The sequence below is a fragment of the Sordaria macrospora genome, chromosome 4, assembly GCF_033870435.1.
Source record: "Sordaria macrospora chromosome 4, complete sequence".
Taxonomy (NCBI): domain Eukaryota; kingdom Fungi; phylum Ascomycota; class Sordariomycetes; order Sordariales; family Sordariaceae; genus Sordaria; species Sordaria macrospora.
In genome coordinates, this window is record NC_089374.1 from 4,136,911 (window position 1) to 4,155,288 (window position 18,378).

At 52.9% G+C, this 18,378-nt stretch overlaps 6 protein-coding genes across 6 annotated transcripts; 3 read left to right on the forward strand and 3 right to left on the reverse strand.

Annotated features, from left to right (window-relative positions):
* Positions 1-23: 23 nt before the first annotated feature.
* Positions 24-2,418, reverse strand: SMAC4_02159 (uncharacterized protein). The gene is made up of 2 exons (XM_003350398.2): positions 1,565-2,418; positions 24-1,500 (listed from the first exon to the last, which is right to left on the reverse strand). The coding sequence occupies exons 1-2, from the start codon at positions 1,932-1,934 to the stop codon at positions 737-739; spliced, it is 1,134 nt and encodes a 377-aa protein (XP_003350446.1). The 5' UTR covers positions 1,935-2,418; the 3' UTR covers positions 24-736.
* A 1,000-nt stretch (positions 2,419-3,418) lies between these two features.
* SMAC4_02158 (uncharacterized protein) lies at positions 3,419-4,543 on the forward strand (the record flags this gene model as incomplete). Its single annotated transcript, XM_066089716.1, has 2 exons — positions 3,419-4,019; positions 4,143-4,543. 2 exons carry the CDS (start codon positions 3,419-3,421, stop codon positions 4,376-4,378), a joined length of 837 nt encoding a protein of 278 aa, XP_065946942.1. The 3' UTR covers positions 4,379-4,543.
* Positions 4,544-4,574: 31 nt separating this feature from the next.
* On the reverse strand, positions 4,575-7,306 carry SMAC4_02157 (uncharacterized protein; the record flags this gene model as incomplete). Its single annotated transcript, XM_066089715.1, has 6 exons — positions 4,575-5,700; positions 5,766-6,019; positions 6,075-6,656; positions 6,756-6,808; positions 6,927-7,017; positions 7,262-7,306. The coding sequence occupies 6 exons, from the start codon at positions 7,304-7,306 to the stop codon at positions 5,490-5,492; spliced, it is 1,236 nt and encodes a 411-aa protein (XP_065946943.1). The 3' UTR covers positions 4,575-5,489.
* Positions 7,307-9,609: 2,303 nt separating this feature from the next.
* On the forward strand, positions 9,610-12,285 carry SMAC4_02156 (uncharacterized protein). The gene is made up of 2 exons (XM_003350395.2): positions 9,610-10,730; positions 10,811-12,285. The coding sequence occupies exons 1-2, from the start codon at positions 10,595-10,597 to the stop codon at positions 11,590-11,592; spliced, it is 918 nt and encodes a 305-aa protein (XP_003350443.1). The 5' UTR covers positions 9,610-10,594; the 3' UTR covers positions 11,593-12,285.
* A 267-nt stretch (positions 12,286-12,552) lies between these two features.
* SMAC4_02155 (uncharacterized protein) lies at positions 12,553-14,872 on the reverse strand. The gene is made up of 2 exons (XM_003350394.2): positions 14,009-14,872; positions 12,553-13,929 (listed from the first exon to the last, which is right to left on the reverse strand). The coding sequence occupies exons 1-2, from the start codon at positions 14,605-14,607 to the stop codon at positions 13,038-13,040; spliced, it is 1,491 nt and encodes a 496-aa protein (XP_003350442.1). The 5' UTR covers positions 14,608-14,872; the 3' UTR covers positions 12,553-13,037.
* Positions 14,873-15,932: 1,060 nt separating this feature from the next.
* On the forward strand, positions 15,933-18,078 carry SMAC4_02154 (uncharacterized protein). The gene is made up of 2 exons (XM_003350393.3): positions 15,933-16,942; positions 17,036-18,078. Exons 1-2 carry the CDS (start codon positions 15,952-15,954, stop codon positions 17,686-17,688), a joined length of 1,644 nt encoding a protein of 547 aa, XP_003350441.2. The 5' UTR covers positions 15,933-15,951; the 3' UTR covers positions 17,689-18,078.
* Positions 18,079-18,378: the final 300 nt, after the last annotated feature.

Below are 18,378 nucleotides of genomic sequence, written 5' to 3' on the forward strand. Positions count from 1 at the left end.
AAACGAATACTGGAAATTCGACTCATCTACTTCCTGTTGTCTATCACCAGAGTTGTCTGAGTCCCAACATCATAAATCCAGTTTCTGGAGTTTCTAAACGAATATTGGAAATTCGACTCATCTACTTCCTGTTGTCTATCATGTCCTGATTTTACAGCAATGTGATGAACGATTGCAGGCTGTTCGGCCCTTTCGTTCTATCTCCTCTCTTGATACGAGCCTCGTGAAACCAACCATCCATACCAGTTACCTAACAAATCAACCCTTTGAAGCATGCTAGCTACTCCCATACGCCTGTGAATAATGTAAAAGGGGTATCTCATGTACAATGCATCGAATTCTTCTTTTGTTGCTGTCGTCTTTCCTTTCTTACCAGGATGCCTTTCTTCGCTGCCCTAACTCAGCAGCATGATACCATCTCAGACCTCCGTACATCGCAGTAAGGTCCTGTGCAGTATGAACTTGGGCATGCCACGCGGTCCATCGTACCTGCTGTCTCAAGTGACCATCCAAGTATGCCGGCGCAATAATCGGACCAACTCCCGTGATCACGGAGCGACGGATGTCCAGATATGAGGGGAAGTCGTTCCAGATGTCTAGACCATCGTCTCATGCTCTAAACGGACGCTTCTAAATCAGATTCCCCAACTGAACGTTTGCGCTTGACCGGTAAAGTGCGCTCCTGCCTGTTCCGTGGAGTCCGCCATGGAGGTGAGGTCCAGCCAGATCCGACCTCCTATGAATCGGAAACCGGCAGCCAAAACATAAGCTCCTTGTCCGCCGTGGCAATCATGTTGAAGCGCGGATTGTACTGCACGAGGACGGGCTCCTTCTTTGCCTCTTGTGGAAGGAAATTTGGTTCAAGCATCTTGTTGTTGGGAGTTTGCATGGTGTCCCAGACCAACAGATCCTTAGCCGCGCCCGATACGACATATCGTCCGTCCGGTGTAAAACAACAGTCTCCACTGCTCTCAGGCACAGCGCTCCCGCCGTCAGCTTCGCCAGGGGCAGCCCTTCTAGTGCCGCCTTGAGGCTTTCGTAGGTACGCCTTCAGGTTTCCGTCGATAGCGTCGAAGAGAAAGTGTCCGTTGGTTCGTGTTCCCAAAAGAATATGCTTCCCGTCGTTGGAGAACTCGAGCTTCGTCCAGCCTCTGAAACAAGCTTCCCCATCGGCTGGTCCCTTCTCCTTCAGGACGTCGATAATCTTGAATGGTTTTACGTAGTTGCGGTAATCGTAGAGGAGGATGCTAGCACTGGCTGGTAGGGCGATGGCAAAGACAAGGCCCGCAGGGTCCCAGGCCGCTAGGGTGGGGTTGGTGAGGTTGAATCTGGCAACCCAATTCCTGCTGCTAAGGTCCCAGAGCCTGACTGTGGTGTCAAGACTGCAGGAGAGAAAGTTGTCGGAGCCGGGATGGAGAGCAATATTGGTGACGGAGCCCTCGTGGCCTTCGAAGTAACGGATAAACGTATTGTCGTGGGTTGCCAGATAGCGGATTGCGTCTGTTGCGATCTAGGTCAGCGACAAGCAGTCAATCGAAGGAGGGGGCCGTCCACAGTGACACACCGTTAGTTTTGGTGCTCGCATAGATGATGCCTGAGCTGGAATGTGTAAACTTGGCGTGCTTGACGCCGTACTTTTTGCTCAGCAAGCTCTTGTCATGCCGACCTTCCCTAACGTTATATATCTGGATGGTCTCGTCGCTTTCGGACGTCATACATAGCTCGCCAGGGTCGTCAAAGTCGATCGAGAGAACGTATGGGTGGGGCCTACCCTCCTTAACATCGTCTCTCAGGAAATACTTTGAGGGCTTGAAATTCTTGATAACCTCGCTGACCTTGGAGGTACTGGGTCCATTAGGCCCAAGTAACCGGGTAACGTTCAGGGAGGGCGTTCCCGCGCCGGGCTCGTCGATGTCCATCGGTGTTGACGACATCGCGTGCGATGGATCGTATTGGAGGCTGCTAGATGAAATGGAAACGAGATAGAAACAGCCAAGATGGTGGCCTAAATGGATTGGGTCGAAATATGTAGCAATGAGCGGAAGGTTGTTGTTTGATGTTTGGTTCAAAACTTAGTTCAATGAACCGTCAACCGCGTTGGTGTTTCTGCCGGGCGGAGAGAGGGAGCTTTCAAAGAGCTGCAGTGATGCGACGTCAAGGTACATGGCTTGGCTGTGACCCAAGAACCCTAACCCTTTCCGTCCCATGGTGAAGTCCAGCTACATGGACAACATGGCAAATGTCACAGTTGGACAGATTGGTGATCCCGATGCAAACCGAGCTGTCAATTCGCAACTGTGCTAGTGTATAGAGTGTATTGACAAAGCTGAAACATCAAGCACCACGGCAATCTACTCAGATGAGCTTCCAGTATGACTGTCTCTTAAGAATTGTCATCCGGCTCCGATTCGGAGACCTGGTGCCGGTTATCACGCCAGACCCTAACCCTCCACCCAATAATGACAGCGTTCCCCGGCCCAAACATTTCCATTTCTGATTCAGGGTCCACGTCTCTGGGCCGCCCGATCCGCCGCGCTCCCCTGACAGACAGCGTAAACTCCACATCAATCTGGTGTCAGCACGCCGAAACCGCAGCACTTACAACTCCTTCTCCATCGTCGCCATTGGGCACCACCCCAATCCAAGGCATCCGAGGAGGATCTTGACCCCAACTCCCTGACCCAAAGCGGGAGTCGGCCCCAGTCGATCCCTTCTTCGATCCCCTTGCCTGCCCACTCCGGCCGACAAACCGGCGAGGTCATCCTGAAGCTCCAATAAATTTCCCGGGCGGCTCTCGGTGTTTGTTCCTCTTCCTTTCCTGTCCTGCTCCTGGAGTGAAAGCGGGCAGGCAGTCATCGTGTCATTATCTTTCGTTGTTGTGGCTTTGTACATCTGTACACTGCATACATCTTCCCCAGATTTCATCCCGTCATTGCCGTCATTACTCTCCGTGACACGGTGACACAAGACTCCCGCTTCCTCCGGCCTTCTCCCGAATAACTTCCCGTGTTCCCGCCTCCGAATACCGGCAAGACTCGGCATTGCGCCTTTCTTTGAACCTTGCGCGCCAACTCCGTCGCAACCAACACAACAACTCTGGGACGGGAATAAGACCTCCTCTGTCTTTCCTTGCCTCGACCTTCCTTCTCCATACATCCCCTAAAACAGATACCCCAAAGTCAGAGCAGTCACCATGTCAACAACAGCAGGGTAAGCTTCTTCCCACCTCTCCTCCTCATCCTCACTATGCGCCCAATGCGCGCTTGCGCAACCTAACCCAGTCGCAAACCCCCTTCCCTCCCCTCCTTAGTACCCAAGCTAACATCCCTCTCCAACTCCCAGCGCCTTCATAGCCGGCGGCATCGCAGCCTGCGGCGCCGTAACCGCCACGCACCCCTTCGAGACCGTCAAGATCCGCATGCAGCTCCAGGGCGAGCTCCAATCGTCCTCCTCATCGCCTCACTTCTACCGGGGTCCGATCCATGGCGTGTCAGTGATCGTGCGCAACGAAGGCCTCGGCGGCATCTACCGGGGCATCGGGTGCGCGTACATCTACCAGATCCTGCTCAACGGGTGTCGTCTGGGTTTCTACGAGCCAATGCGCCACACGCTGGCAACGACGCTCTTCAACGACGCCAAGACCCAGAACCTGGGCATCAACATGTTCTGCGGCGCCGCGTCGGGCATCATGGGCGCCATGGCGGGTTCGCCGTTCTTTTTGGCCAAGACGAGGTTACAGAGTTTTAGCCCGTTTCTGCCGGTGGGCACGCAGCATCAGTATAAGAACGCCTGGGACGGGTTGACCAAGATTTACAAGGGGGAGGGCGTGAGGGGATTGTATAGGGGTGTGGGCGCGGCGATGATCAGGACGGGTTTCGGCAGTTCGGTGCAGCTGCCCACGTACTTTTTTGCGAAGAGGCGGTTGGTAAAACATCTGGGCATGGAGGAGGGGCCGGCGCTGCATTTGGCGAGTAGTACGGCCAGTGGGTTTGTGGTTTGCGTGGTGATGCATCCTCCTGGTATGTTTTATCTCCTCCTTCTCGTGGCCCTCTTTCACCAGGGGCATTTCTCCTCTCTCTCCCTCTTTTCCCACCTTTTTCCTGCCAGTTTGATTGCTAACAACATGAACCAAACAAAAACAGACACAATCATGTCCCGCCTCTACAACCAAAACGGTAACCTGTACAAGGGCGTCTTCGACTGCCTGGCCAAGACCATCCGCACCGAAGGCTTCTTCGCCATCTACAAGGGCGTCATCCCGCATCTTACCCGCATTCTCCCGCACACCATCCTGACGCTCAGCTTGGCCGAGCAGACCACCAAGCTGGTCAAGAAGCTGGAGGACAGGATCTTGGGTCCCGAGACCCGGGTTCTATAGTTCCCGTCTGTAGAGGAGGCATTATAGTACAACTGAATGAAGTGGGGAAGGGGAGACAAGAGAAGGGGGCGAAGGAGATGGAGGATATAATCCAAAAAGGAAGCGGGGAAAGGGGAACAGGTTAAAGAAGAATTCTGTGCGATGCGGTGAGTTGTGGTGGGGAGAGGCAGGGGAAGCGGTGACTTTTTTTTTTCTAACAACCGAACATATAAAGACTTTCATCGGCGGCGACGGCGGCGGCGGCGGCGGATATCCTGTTTCTGTTCTAGACTTTTTCAGGCGTTAAGTTTCTTTTGGCTTCTGGAAAGCGTTTTTCACTTCATGTTAGGTATTTTTCGACACCGGCTGTAGGGTAGAGGGAGAGGGACGGGAGGTGGGAGGCGGGAGGTCATCATGGGGAGGACTGGACTGGCGGGATAAATGAATCATATACACCTTTTTGTTCTTGGAAATCGTGGTCAACAAAAGTGCGAAAGAAGGCTGGCGTAATTTTCGGTGCTGCATGTTTCTGTGAGCGTGGACATTGAGACCGTGTTGGGTTTGTTCGACGTAGCCGAGCTGCCTTTACCCTTTCGTTTTGGGTCAAGCAAGGGCGCAATAGGGAAAGAAAAGCAACGCATCTGGCACAATATTGCATCATAGAGTTCTTTGCTATCGAGGAGTGGAGAGAAATGATCACACGGTGACTAGGAGCTAACAGGAGCCTGACCGTAAAACTACCGTATCAATGGTAGAAGTGATATGTCCACATGTTTACCGAGTGCCTTGCGCCTCATTCACCTCATGCTCCTTCATCATCTGCTCTCTTTTTTTTGCCCATCATGCAGCGGGCGAAGACAACTTTGAATATCTGCTTCTTCCTGTGTTCCTAACCCGTGTCATGTACGCAGACGCCTCGGTTGTTTTAAAGGGCCCAATGATCGAATAATAAAACTGGGTAACATGGGTGGCCCATATGAGCCGTCGTAGAATACCCTCAAGCATGATCTTGTGTACTGAAAGTAAGCATTCCTACGCTTACCGGTAATGGTCGTACGGTTCTTTCGTAACATCTTTGTTAAGTTGTCTTCTCCTCGTGCGACGGATCCGATGGAGATCCGGTATCTGGGTTCTAAGCAGTAATGCCCACCCTTTTCTTCGACTGAAAAGCTGCGGCAATTTCATCCTCATCATCATCGTCCAGGTTCAGGAGTTGGAAACGGTTGGCAGGTGCGGAAGGCTTTGGCAGGCTGGCCTCTTTGAGTGGCTTTGGGGGGGGCAGTCGATCATATGACTGGGCACACTCATCGACTTGCCAATCAATCTTGAACGGTTTGTACTTCCTGTGTCTATTGTTAGCATTCAAGTGGGCAGAAGACATTGCCCAAATGTCCAAAGATTAACTTACTGGCGACTCATCATGCAAGTCTTGGCGTAAACGGCAATATGAACCGCATTCAGACTGATGTAACAATTTCCGCCCGTGAGTTCGACTTTGATAACCGCAAGGTTGTGAATGTGGTCAAGATCCTCTCGAATGCTTTCTTCGGTGAATTTGGAACCGCACCGGCGAATGACCAAATTGCGGGTGGCTCCCTGGGCTATCTTCCCAGCAATATGGCCTGGCAGTACAAATTGGCGGTCACACCACTTGATGTCAACCTGCATATCCAGTCAGTTGAGAACCTCCAAGCCCATACATGACACACTGACTCACTCGCTTGTTCTTGATGTAAAGGTCATTCTTCCGGACATGTTCAAAGAACTTTCTAGCGTCAGCAGCGTGAAGGAATGACACCGTTGCAGACCGATCATGGGTGCGCAAAAACACGTCCAAAAGCATACCGCCACGAACAGCATTTGTAATGTCTGCGTGGGTGGTGCTCTCGGATATGTTGCATAGCTGCACAGTTCGGGTGCACTGTCGGTCGAATTGCTGCCTCTGCGACTGCGACTTGACCTCGCTCACTCCCTCGGGAACACCAGGGCCGTCTGGGGAATAGACTTCGTCGGAGAAAGATTCCTCATCATCGGGCTCAGCTTCATCAACATCTGCCCAAGCACCTTGGCCTCCATTCTGATAACCCCCATTGTGACCACTATAGCCGTTGTAGCTGTTCTGGCGCTCGTCTTGTTGAGGTCTGGGTGTAAACGTTTTCGGTTTGGCGAAGCCTGGAGGGGATGACTGAGTGGGTGCCGTGTCTACATGAGTAGTACTTTCGTGTGTCGCCTCGGTCTGCTGCTGCGATGTCTCGGGAACGTGTCCTCCCTGGATGGTAGCGTCATCTTGACTGAGAAGCTATCGAGTGTGGGTTCGGGTCAGTTGAACAGCTCTGGGGTCCCCACGGGCTAGGCTCCATATATACGGGCCATAACCGCGCGCACCATGGGGGCATACATAAATAGTCTCCTCGACCACTCCACCGCGAATCAAGTTGCGCTTCAGGTTTTCTAGACTCGAGTCAGTTCTGACATGTGTATCAAGGTATCCTCCGTCTCTCTTTAGCTGTCCTCTTGTTTGTTGCGATGACGATCATCTTCAGTGGGTTTCAACTGCCAGTAAACGCACCATACTGCCGGGCAATGAGGTTGAGGTTGTCATAATCGGCCTGCGAGAGAGTGACGCCCTGACCGTGACCGAGATTAAAAGCTTCGGAATTCTTCAACGGTTATGGCACGTCAGCTTTACGTGAGCCACGAGTCAAGCTAATTCCATGTTCTTTGCTGGAGTGAGTGGAACGTACAAACTGGGCCCTGGTAGACGAACAAAGACAAGCCGAAATCAGCAACTGTAACTGGATATAACCTAGCGGTTGACGGGACGGGCCACGAAGGACCTTTGGCGTTCTGGAAAAGACAGGATGCTACCGTGAACAAAGAAACAGACAGTACTTACCTTCGAACCAGGATATCATAATGATCCCGATCAATGGTGACGTGCGACTCCATGATGTCGGACGTACGACGGGGGAAAAGGGCAATTGCAGATGGAAAGTCGAGGTTTGGCGAAGTTAATGTCTTCGGCATGTGAGGGGCACGTCAGATAGAAAAGGAAACGGATCTTCCCATCTCAACTCAACCCAAACATGCCAAACATGCACCTGAGGCTTTCCGGCAGGCGTCAATCGAAGCTTCCTTTCCTTTCCCGTACCCCTCCATCCCTAGAGGTGCCCATTCACTGGTAGTCACCTCGAAGTGACAGAACTAAACGACCCGCAGTGCGGGCAGGTGCTGCAACCCACCAAAACAACCCCCCAGAAAAGCAGCCAAGCCCACTAAACCACTGCAACGCATGGAGATCTGCCCCGCCCAATTAGGTTCGATCAAGCGTGCCCAAGCTGCAACCACTTTGAACCAAAACACACCTTATCTTGGCAAGCGCGACTCGCTAGTGAAGACATATCCTCACGTGCGGCAAGCCTCAACGTTAAATGCCATTGAGAAGGAGGGGTCTGGAACTCGAATCCCCACTTTGAAATTTGACATCCATCCCTCAGTCTTCTCAGTGTAAGGTCCTGTGGTTACTCGGATGGCTGGCAATAGGAGCACCGCAGAAGCTGAAAGACGACGACGGCGCCAAGTGATACGGGCCGCCGCCCAAGAGGCAAGCAGATGAGGCAGATTCGGGGCAGTGAACCACCATTTCATTGCCCAACAACCAATGGCGATAGTTGAGGTGCCAACTTGTCAAATGTGACGCCATTCAAAGAGCCAATGCAGCATCTCTTCTCCTCAGAAACGACTGCTGCATCATGCTTCCTATCGGCTGCGATACCACGCCGTGTCATCCAGTGATCATGAACAGCGAGCGGGAAAAGCTGACTTACACCACATTCACTGCCGCAACGCTTCTTCCTATCAGTTGTCTTGGGTGGGAGAGGCAGTCATGAGAACCGAAACCGGGAATGCGACCAAGCGATATTCCCAACCTCATATCGGCATCTATCCACGAAACATGCCACGACGGGAAGGGGATGGGCGTCTTCGAGGGCATGTGTGTGCTACCGTTTTCTACCCTGAGATGCGAGTCAGGAGCTTGCCAATGGTTGTCTCTTCACAACCAAAGTCGGTCGACGCCCATCAACAACACCAAGAACCTAACCCAGGATGCAAAGGTATAGGCAGTCGCGGCAGTAAGTGGCTGCTCGCCAAGTCAACTTTCAACTTCATATCCCCAATGTCAACAATGTAAACATTTTGGATCTCTCTTCGAGATGTCAAGTTGAGCAGTTTGCGTCCGTGTCCGGGTGGAGGATGTTGACCACATAACAGCGTCATGACTGTAAAAGGGTCAATTTCGGCTGGCCCGCTGTCATCTCGACTAGTCTGCCCCATAGCCCGAACTATTGCTCGACTAAGGCAGGAACCTGAAATTGACAGTCCTCACACTCCCAGCAACTCTGCTATATGCATCATATCACCCAGTCAGGCACATTTGCATGCGTTCTGACTGAAAGTAATTGGGGTCTCCAGCTGGAAGGGAGGCCGGCCGCCAACGCCAGGCATGCCGACGTCCACCGGTAACCGCCACGACACCGGATATTTTGTCCTCAGAATATGGGACACAGGGCGCCGGCATCGTCTTGAATCCGGTACCATGTCGGAACGGTAGGAGACGGCGGCACTCGGTGATGTTCGTGCCGCATCCAGTGTAGCCATCGGTGTAGATGCCGGCGAAGAAGCCCCGCAAAGCCTCAACATGAGACGATTCTTGTGCTCCCTTTTGACATGCAAGAAAGCTTTTCGGGTAGATCAGGTGAGTGAAACAACCAGAGAGTCGGAATCTCGTCTGCCCGGCAAGAGAACCACATCCACAGATCTACGCCTGTTGAGGAACCCCAGCGACTGAGCTAATTGCCCACCGTCATAACCGGGCTGTACCTTGTGGATGATCATGCGAATCAGCCGCAGCGTAGATAGCGTAGGGAATGCCCGTGTCCAAGGCACTACCGTATGTGCGACTGACTTCCAGTTTGCTGTGTTCGTCGGTTCCGGCCATCTGGGAAACGGCATCAGTTTGACTTTATATCCAAGTAGTCTTAACACTGAAGCATTGAAAAAAGGGAGATGCGACCATAATGCTGGGATATTTTTAGCTCGCACATGACGGTCTCGAGCCGTTCAGGCGGGAGGGGCAAAAGGGGGTCCAACACGAGAAAAAACGAGCACAAGGAGAATCCAGCCCGTGCTCTGCTGTGGCTCGTATGGCTTCAATACGGCCTGAATGGACCCGCGTCCAGCGGCCAGACACACCCAGGCCGCGGAATTTTTCGTGTCATTCGTAGAATCCCAGATGAGCAGCGGATTTCCCTGGTGGGCGCCACAGCAATAGCCAAAAGAGCTCTAGGGAGAATACCCAAAACAGACAAGTCCCGAATGTTTACTTGGGCCCTATTGGTCGTCTCACCCGGTGGGCCTTGATCTCACGACAGAGTGCTGTGGCTTCTCTCTCTTTTTCGCTGGTGAGTCCTTCCTTGTTGTGTTAGATCCTGGCGGAAAGCTGCAGAGGATCCATGGAAACCTCTTTCCCTCCCAGCCAAGCCAGTCCCGTGAAAGTTGATCTCCAGCCATTCTCTGGTTCCATTTCGCCCAATCTTCTCCCCTATCCACTCACCTCATCCCAGTTGCTCTTTCGCTCTCCTTCTACTGTTTTCAGCAACCCTCACATTCGCTTTTCCATTATCCAAACCGTTCGCTCCGTTCGCTGTCTCCCAGCGTTCTCATTCATCCCGGATACCCGTCTCTCGCTTATCTGATCCTGTCGCTGTCCAGTCCAAGGAAGCATTCCGACGCGAAGCAAAACTTTTCTCCATCCACCGCATCGGTTTACCCAAGTGCACAATTTCCCACCGACGGCATCCATTCCATTGTTCGGTTAGCAACCAACCGCTAGCTTAGTACTCAGGTCCCAGGCTCCTAGCATTAGGGGTTGGTCCACCGTACTACCAGCACCAAGACAAGCGTCGTACCACGATCTCTCTGTCGCTCAGACTCTTCAAGCCACCGACGACGACGAGTACCACAACACTCAAAGGTTATTCTCCGACGTTAAACAGCCTTGTATAGGGCAATTGCTGTTCAGCTGTTTATATACATTATTTTGGGGTGAAACCGTTTTTGGATATTGGGCTTGGATTGATATTAGTTGCTCGGACCTCCACCTCGGGCACATTCATCTGAACGCCTGCTGCATACTGCATAGCACACACCACCACCACCACAACCACCAACAACACCATGAGGACATCGCTCTCTGTTGGCCAACTGGCCGTCGCATTTCTCTCTTTGTCGCCTATTGCGTCCGCTTCTGGGCTATGGCCTAGGTTTCTTCCAGATATCGACTCACTCGTCGTGAGGGCAGACCCAGAGCCAGGTATGTTGAAAGACGGATTCATTGGGGTTCATCCAATCTTGTTCCGGACCGTGCATCAACTGACATTCGATCCATCGCAGCATCTTCCGAAGCGCCAGTACCAACGCCGACAGAGAAGACCACGGCGAAGCCTACAAGCAGCGCCAACGAGGACGAAGATGCCACAACCACCGCCGCCACCACGACGAAGAAGGGGGGGCCCATAACCACCGAGTACAACACTGGTCTGCACACTAAGAGTGACTCTGACTCTGAGTCTGGCTCTGGCTCCGGCACCAAGACAAAGTCGGGCACCAAGGCGACGACGACAAAGCACAAGACCTTCGACCCACGAGACCCTCCTGGCGGCGTCGTCATGATCACCCCCTCGGCTGCGGCCGGCTCCCAGCTCTACAAGATTGGCGACCACATCACCTGGGCCTGGAATTATACCAGCATTCAGGCCAAGCCCACAGCCGTTGACGTGCTCGTCTCGTGCAAGGCCCTCACGCAGACCTGGACGCTCACGCAAAACATGACCTACACCACCCCGGCCTCATTCACGTGGGACACGGAGGCCTTCCAGACCCAGCATGTCGAGAACCCGTTGGCGGTGGAGTCGTACACCCTCCTCATCCACGACTCGGACTCCGCCTTCACCGCGGCTCCTGAGGCCGGCTATCTCGCGCCCTTCGCCGGCTTCAGCTTTGTTCTGTACACGCCGCAGCCCTACACCCCCCTTGCTAGCGGCTGGGTGTGCGCGACCTGCAGCGGCGGTGTTTCCGATATCGATAAGCGGGCGTTTGGCGCGGTGGTGGCCATGAGCGTGGTCACGGTTTTCAGCTTCACCTGGTTCGTTACCGGGTTTGGCGGACTCATTTGAGAAACTGAAACTTGAAACTTGAAACTCGAATTTTGTTTGTTGACTGAAATATGTTGATGACAAAGAAAGAAAGAAGAAAGGAAGACAAATGAGACTCCGACCTTACCGACCGAACTATGCTGAATCATGTGGATGGGGCTGGAACTGGAAGAGATGGAAAGAGGACGGACGACGGACGTGTTATGGGATGGCAGGGAAGGTGGGATCTTGGCAATCTTCTTGTAATAGAGTTGGATGTTGTTGGATGGTTGGATTTTGTTTTGCTTGAGAAAGATGAGGAGAAAGGAGTTGGCGTGCTTCGCTGCATTGCTTTTTTGGCCTTCTTTTTTTTAATCGCTAATCCCATGTTTCCCGCCAGTCAGTCAGTCACACAGTCAGTCAGCAAGCAAGCAGTACGTCACACACGCACGCACACAATCATTTGAATGGAGTCGGGTCGAGTCGAGTCTGTTTACGCGCAAAACGGCAATGGACGCGGCGTTGGTATTTATTGTCTTTGGCTTATGCTAGGAATTCCTCTTTTGGATAAAATGGAGAAGGGAAGGAAGAAGACGGAGGGGAAGAGGTAAAGAGAAGTGAAGCATAATTGTCTGTTTTGTGGGCGAAGAGGAGAAACGGCATACTAGCATTTATTCTTATCATGTTCATGAGGTCCTCAATATCAAGCAGTAATCTGACTTGATGATTCATTTCTACGTGCCGTGTGTTCTCCTGGGGAAGATCACGAAACCTGTGGATCATTATTACAGAGTTCCGCTTGAGAAAACAATCATGATGCCAGCGTCAATACGACGCTTCCCAAACCGCAAAGCATCATGCGGCCGTACTTCCACTTACCGGTACACACCAAAGCTGCAGTGCAGGTCCCTACCTACTTCTTACCGCCCAACTGGATCTGGAACAAAAACATACAGATCGCGGGTCACAGGCCGCAGGTTGCGGAAACACAGAAACACAGATGCTGCCGCCGTTCCCCAACCCAACCAGTTGAGACACTCTGTACCTAGCTACGGTACCTGGCCTGAGCTGGCTCATCCAAAGTTGTCCCGACAACTTGCGTATCGTCTTTGAAGTCCCCAACTATACTAAACGTAAGAAGACGCTTCATACCCATCATGCACGACTTCTAATTCCCTTAACGCTCAAAAGACCCCGACAAATCTCTTAGACAACTACTAGAACCGACCAAGAAATTCACAAATACGCTTGCAACTCGCCTTCGTAAAAGCTCACATAACAAAGCCCAAAATGTCCGTCCTGTCATATGTGATTGACCAATACTTCAACACCCAAACAGCATGCTAGCATGTAGAAACAAAGCCATTTCATCCCTTCCCTTCCCCCAGGGTGTCTCCCTCGTCTCCCCCGTCTCCCTCCCTCCCTTTCGTCAACCCTCCCCTCCCCTCCCCTCCCGTCCATTAACGACAACACACTGACGAACAAAACTAAACCATCCGCAAACTAAACCCCCCACCCCGCTCCTCCCTCTCCCTCCCCGCTCCAAAAATGCCCCCAACCGCAAGCGAACTAAAATCGACGATCCCGCTCTCGTTACCCTTCTGGTTTCGCTGCGGCGCATTCGGCGTCTCCCTCTTCCTGCGCCTCTCCTGCCCGGCTTTGCTGGGAAACGTAGGGAACATGGCCTCGTGTTTCGGCTTGGGTTCCTGGCGAAAATATTCGTGGTCGAGCATTTCGTGTGCTGTGGGTCTTTTGGCGGGGTTTAGAGATAAGAGGGATGCGAGTAAAGAGACGCCGGCGGTGGTGAGGAGGGGGAATTTAGCTCTTATTAAAGCTGTTGTGGTGGGGTTTGAGAAGGAGGTACTGGAAGTGGTAGAGGGCAGGCGGAGAGAGCGAGCGTTGGGTAAGCGCCGGAATCCAGGCCAGGAATCGTCGGTTGGTAAACCGCATAGTTCGAAGATTTTGGTTAGTTCGTCGACTTCATTTTTTCCTTGTAAGAGAGGCTCCCGCGTCAAAAGCTCGCCAAAGATGCAGCCTACGGACCACATGTCGATTTCGGGGCCGTAGCGGGCGGCTCCCAAAAGAAGCTCGGGGGCGCGGTACCAGAGGGTGACGACTAGCTGGGTGAGTTTCGGAGGAGGCGGATCGGGCACGTAGCGGGCCATGCCGAAGTCGGCGATTTTGAGCTGGCCTCGGTTGTTGAGCAAAAGGTTGGAGGTCTTGAGGTCCCGGTGCAGGATGTAGTGCGAGTGCAGGTAGGCGATGCCGGAGCAGAGCTGGAGAAGGAGGGTCTTCACTTCGGAGGCGAGGAAGGGCTCGGGCATGTCTTCGAGGATGGACTTGAGGTCGTGTTCGAGGAATTCGAGGACTATGAAGATGCTGTTGTGGATTGGTTAGTCTGTTATTCTGTGATGTAGAGGGGGTAGGAAAGATAAGGGAAGCGTAAGAGCAAACGTACTTCTCAATCTTGCTCGTGTCGTCGCCTACCACCACCTCCTTAAGCTTGACGATGTTCCTGTGGCTGCAATCCTTCAAGATCTGAATCTCTCTCAACCCAGTAACCGGCAGGCCGCTGCGATCTTTGGGGTCAATCTTAAGTCTCTTCAGGGCAACCACCTTGCCGGTCTCGATCTCGCGCGCCCGCGCCACCCAGCCGTATGCGCCCTCCTCGATGTCGTTAAGCTTATCGTAGTTCTCGACGCTGCGACACTTGCCAAATCGGCCACCTTCAAAGCGTAGTAGTTTGCTGCTATCATTGCTGCTGCTCGCTGTTGATGCTGCTTGTGATGGTGGTGGTGCGTCGCGGTCCGGCGAGAGTCTTCGTCGCTTAGCTGGGGGCCCATTGGCATCGTCATCGTCATCACCGGTTTGATGTTGTTGTCGTCGTTGCGCCGCCGCCGCAGCTTCAGCTTCACGCTTCTTCTTTTCGGCTTCGGCAGCTTTGCGTGCCTTTTCCGCCTTTAGGCGCTTCTTTTCTTCCTTTTCCTTCTTCAATTGGGCTTCAAGTGCGGCGTCTTCTGCGCTGTCTGCCCAACGGGACTTGCCCTTGCCTGTCATGGTTGTCGTGGGCTATCGCGAGGGTATGCTGATGATTCGAGATAGTTCGGGGCGTGATCGCGGAGGGGTTTCAATTGAGCGCGCGTCTATCGAGTCGGTGTAAGGATGTCGTGTTAAGATGCGCAGACTTGGATTCTGGCGTCTGATGCGTGGAAGAGAGATTCAAAAACTATCAAGGTTGTTTGGAGATTTCCTGGGTTAGGTGTTCGGACTCGGAGCTTGGAACACGCCATCAAAATATCTTGGCGTGCAGGTACATTTATTGGGGTTTCAGAAAGTTCAACACACACTAAGAAGCAACGCAACTGAAAACAAAGATGCCAATACGACCAATTGATTTGGATTGAAAACTGTCGAGACGGATGGGGAAGAGAAGAAGACTCCCAAGGATGAGGGAGCCCAGAATAGGTCGATGGGAATCCATGGCCAGCCCAGTTTCCGGTCGGCCATCTTGGGTTTGACTTCCTTCCTTGTACCTCCTTCTTCCTTTTGTCAATTGTTGTTTTACTTCTTAATAGAAAGTGAGTACTCGAGATAACCAAAGAACTGAGATGAGGTGCTCCTCGAGTACAATGGTGAAAACTGGACAAGACCTTGCTTGGCCTTCAAGGTCCCTCTGACTTACACGGGGCCCCACCCCCACCACAACAGCTGTCGGACAACTGTAAGCTAACCCCTGGCAGCTAGGTATTGACAGAAGGAAGGACACTTGACCGCAAAGGTTTCCAATTCCCGCCGCTGCAAGAGCGTTGCGAACCAAAAAAGATGCCGCGTCATGGCATTCGCATCGTCCCATTCTGCCCCATTTCTGAGCCGGCGGTCATGGTGGTCCCCAGGTCCCCTCTCCGATTCCGCATCGTTAGATCCGTCGAGAAGACGCCAGTGACGTTTGGCCCGCTGCCCGCCCTGCCCGCTTGCCCGGTCCGTTCCCGTGTCTGGCCATGACTTCCTTGAAGCAGGATACCTCTAGCCGATCAAACCCAATGCACAGCAATTGAAGTGGGAACGGGGAGCCAACTGATCGGTTGGAAAACAATTTTTGCGATTGCACCATTTTCCCGGTTTCTCAAACTTGATCATAGCACCAACCACAGCATCAACCGTCCAAAACAATTTGGAATTGCTGGAGACACCCACTCTGTCGCTCACCTTTTAGTTTCCGCGTACCTGACATACGACTGCATTGCGGCTCCCTTGGCCTCCAACAATTTCCCCTGGCAACGTCTTCTTTCAGTTTGCCAAACGGTCCCTTGCTCATACGGTACAGCAAGTGACTACCGTACGCGCGTCACATATTATTCTCGAATTCTTCCCTCCCTTCTTTTTTTTCTTTTTCTTTTTTTGATGCCTTCTCTTTCGTGTACAAGCAGGCAATGTACGGCCCCGCTGGTGCGCCTCCGTGACACTGCGCTTGCGCCCACTGCTGCCCATCACTTCCATCCCGCCGTTTGCGTCTCGAAACGACCCCGGAGCCAACTGCTTCCGTTTAGCTCCTCGTCTGCCGCCGCCGCCTTGTCGAGGAGGACACCTCGCCTTGAACTCCTACTGCAACGTCAATGCTTGGGGACACATCTTACAACAACAACAACAACAACAACACATAATCGCTGTTACGACACCTACTCAAACAGTCGCTCCTTCGAAGATCGCTTACGACGCTCCTTGATCCCTGTCTCCTCTTCCAGCAACCCCCCTTATCCCTCTCTTCTCTCCCAACTCCTACGACCACAAAGGAGGACAGTAACTACAACACGGACAGCAGTCATGACCACGCCCACCCAGTCTCGAGGCCACGCCGGCCACTCCCACGGCTTCGGTCACCACCACCATCACGGCGACAATGCCTACCTAACCTCCCGAAACAAAGCCGACGCCGGTGTGCGCATCACCCGGATCGGCCTCTACTCCAACCTGGGCATGGCCATCGCAAAGGGCTTCGGCGGCTACGCCTTCAACTCGCAATCCATGATCGCCGACGCCTGGCACAGCTTGACCGATCTGGCCTCGGACATCCTGACCCTCGCGACCGTCTCGTGGAGCTTGCGCCCGCCAACCGACAACTTCCCCATCGGCTTCGGCAAGGTCGAGAGCTTGGGGTCCCTGGGCGTGTCGAGCATGCTCCTGTTTGGCGGTTTCTTCATGTGCATGAACAGCTGCACCACGCTCTATGCGCACTTCTTCCTCGATCCGGCGGCCGCGGCGCAACTCCTGGAACATGGCCACGGTCACAGCCATGGACACCATCACCACGGTGTGAGTGCCGACGGTCCTAGTTTGCATGCTGCCTGGCTGGCAGCCGGTACGGTGGCCGTCAAGGAGTGGCTTTACCATGCTAGTACGTTCCCGAACCACTCCCTACCCCTTTTACATCCCCCGTTTCCTTCTCCTCCAGCGAAACCCTCACTAACACCCTGTCCCCTCAAAACAGCAATGAAAGTAGCCCGCGAGCGTAAATCCTCCGTCCTAGCCTCCAACGCCGTCCACCACCGCGTCGACTCTCTCACAGGAATCGTCACCCTCTTCGCCATCCTCGGCGCCAACTTTCTGCACAACGCCTCGTGGCTCGACCCCGTCGGCGGTCTGCTCATTTCCCTCCTGGTAATCAAAGCCGGCTACTCCAACACCGTTTCCGCGCTGTACGAGCTCGCCGACCGCTCCATCGACGACGAAGTCAAGCACTCGGTGGGCAAACAATGCCGCAAAGCCTTAGAGGGCGTTTCGGAAGGTCACGAGGTTGAGGTGGTAGAAATCGTGGGCGTCAAGTCAGGACAGAATTACCTGCTGGATATCGAGCTGGCGGTGCCCAACATGTGGACGGTGGAGGACGTCAGGGAGGTGGAGGACGCGGTGAGGACGCAGGTGGGCGCCAAGGTCAGGGGCGCGAGGAAGGTCAGGATACGGTTCGTGCCCAAGGATGAGGGGGCGGCCAAGATTAAGAAGTTTGATGAGTTTATCCCTGGGGATGTTAGCCCCAAGACTAGTCCTGAGCCGGAGGAGGAGGAGGTTATTGTTGGTGAAGGTGAGGGAAAGGAGGGGCATGATCATGGTCATGATCATGAGCATAAGGAGCATAAGCATTAAGGGAGCATGAAGTAGGTGTGAGTGTTTGTTTGATTGGTTTGGGTAAAGGGTATCTCTGAATGTGTTTATCTAGAGCGTATATATAGTACAGATCTGTTGTGTTGGTTGTGTTGGTTTGTGTTGGCGCGCGGAAAGGGGTCCTATGATAGGGGGTTGCAGCATTTGGGGTGTAGGTAAGGGTTTTGCTCGTGTATCGAGTAAAAAGCGAGAAAGAAGCGAATTTAGTTGTGTGGTTATTGTCATTCATTCCCTGTACATATTTGCTCTATGTACATATGGGGAGTTGGTTTCGCACATAGCGTCATGTTATGACATTGTACTCATCAGGCATTCGAGCTCTTTTTTCTTGGTTAACAAGTCTCTTGCATAAGATGATGAAAGTCAAATAGAATTATACCAGTTAATTCAGCTCTGGAGTTTACTTCGAGGCTACTCCCAGACCAACAAACCTCAAAATCGCTACTCATAACTGCTAAATCAATGAACGTTGTTTGACAAAAACAATGTATAGCAGATTCAACTGCCACTATATTCCCCCTCCTTTCCGTCCGCTGGGGTAGTTATCTCAACCCTCAATCAAACCTCAAACCTCAACCCTCAACCCTCACCTCTAAACTCTCGCTCATCGTTCCGCTCAGTCCGCTCCGTTCAGTATAGAAGCACCATCCATCGTCTATCATCATCATCATC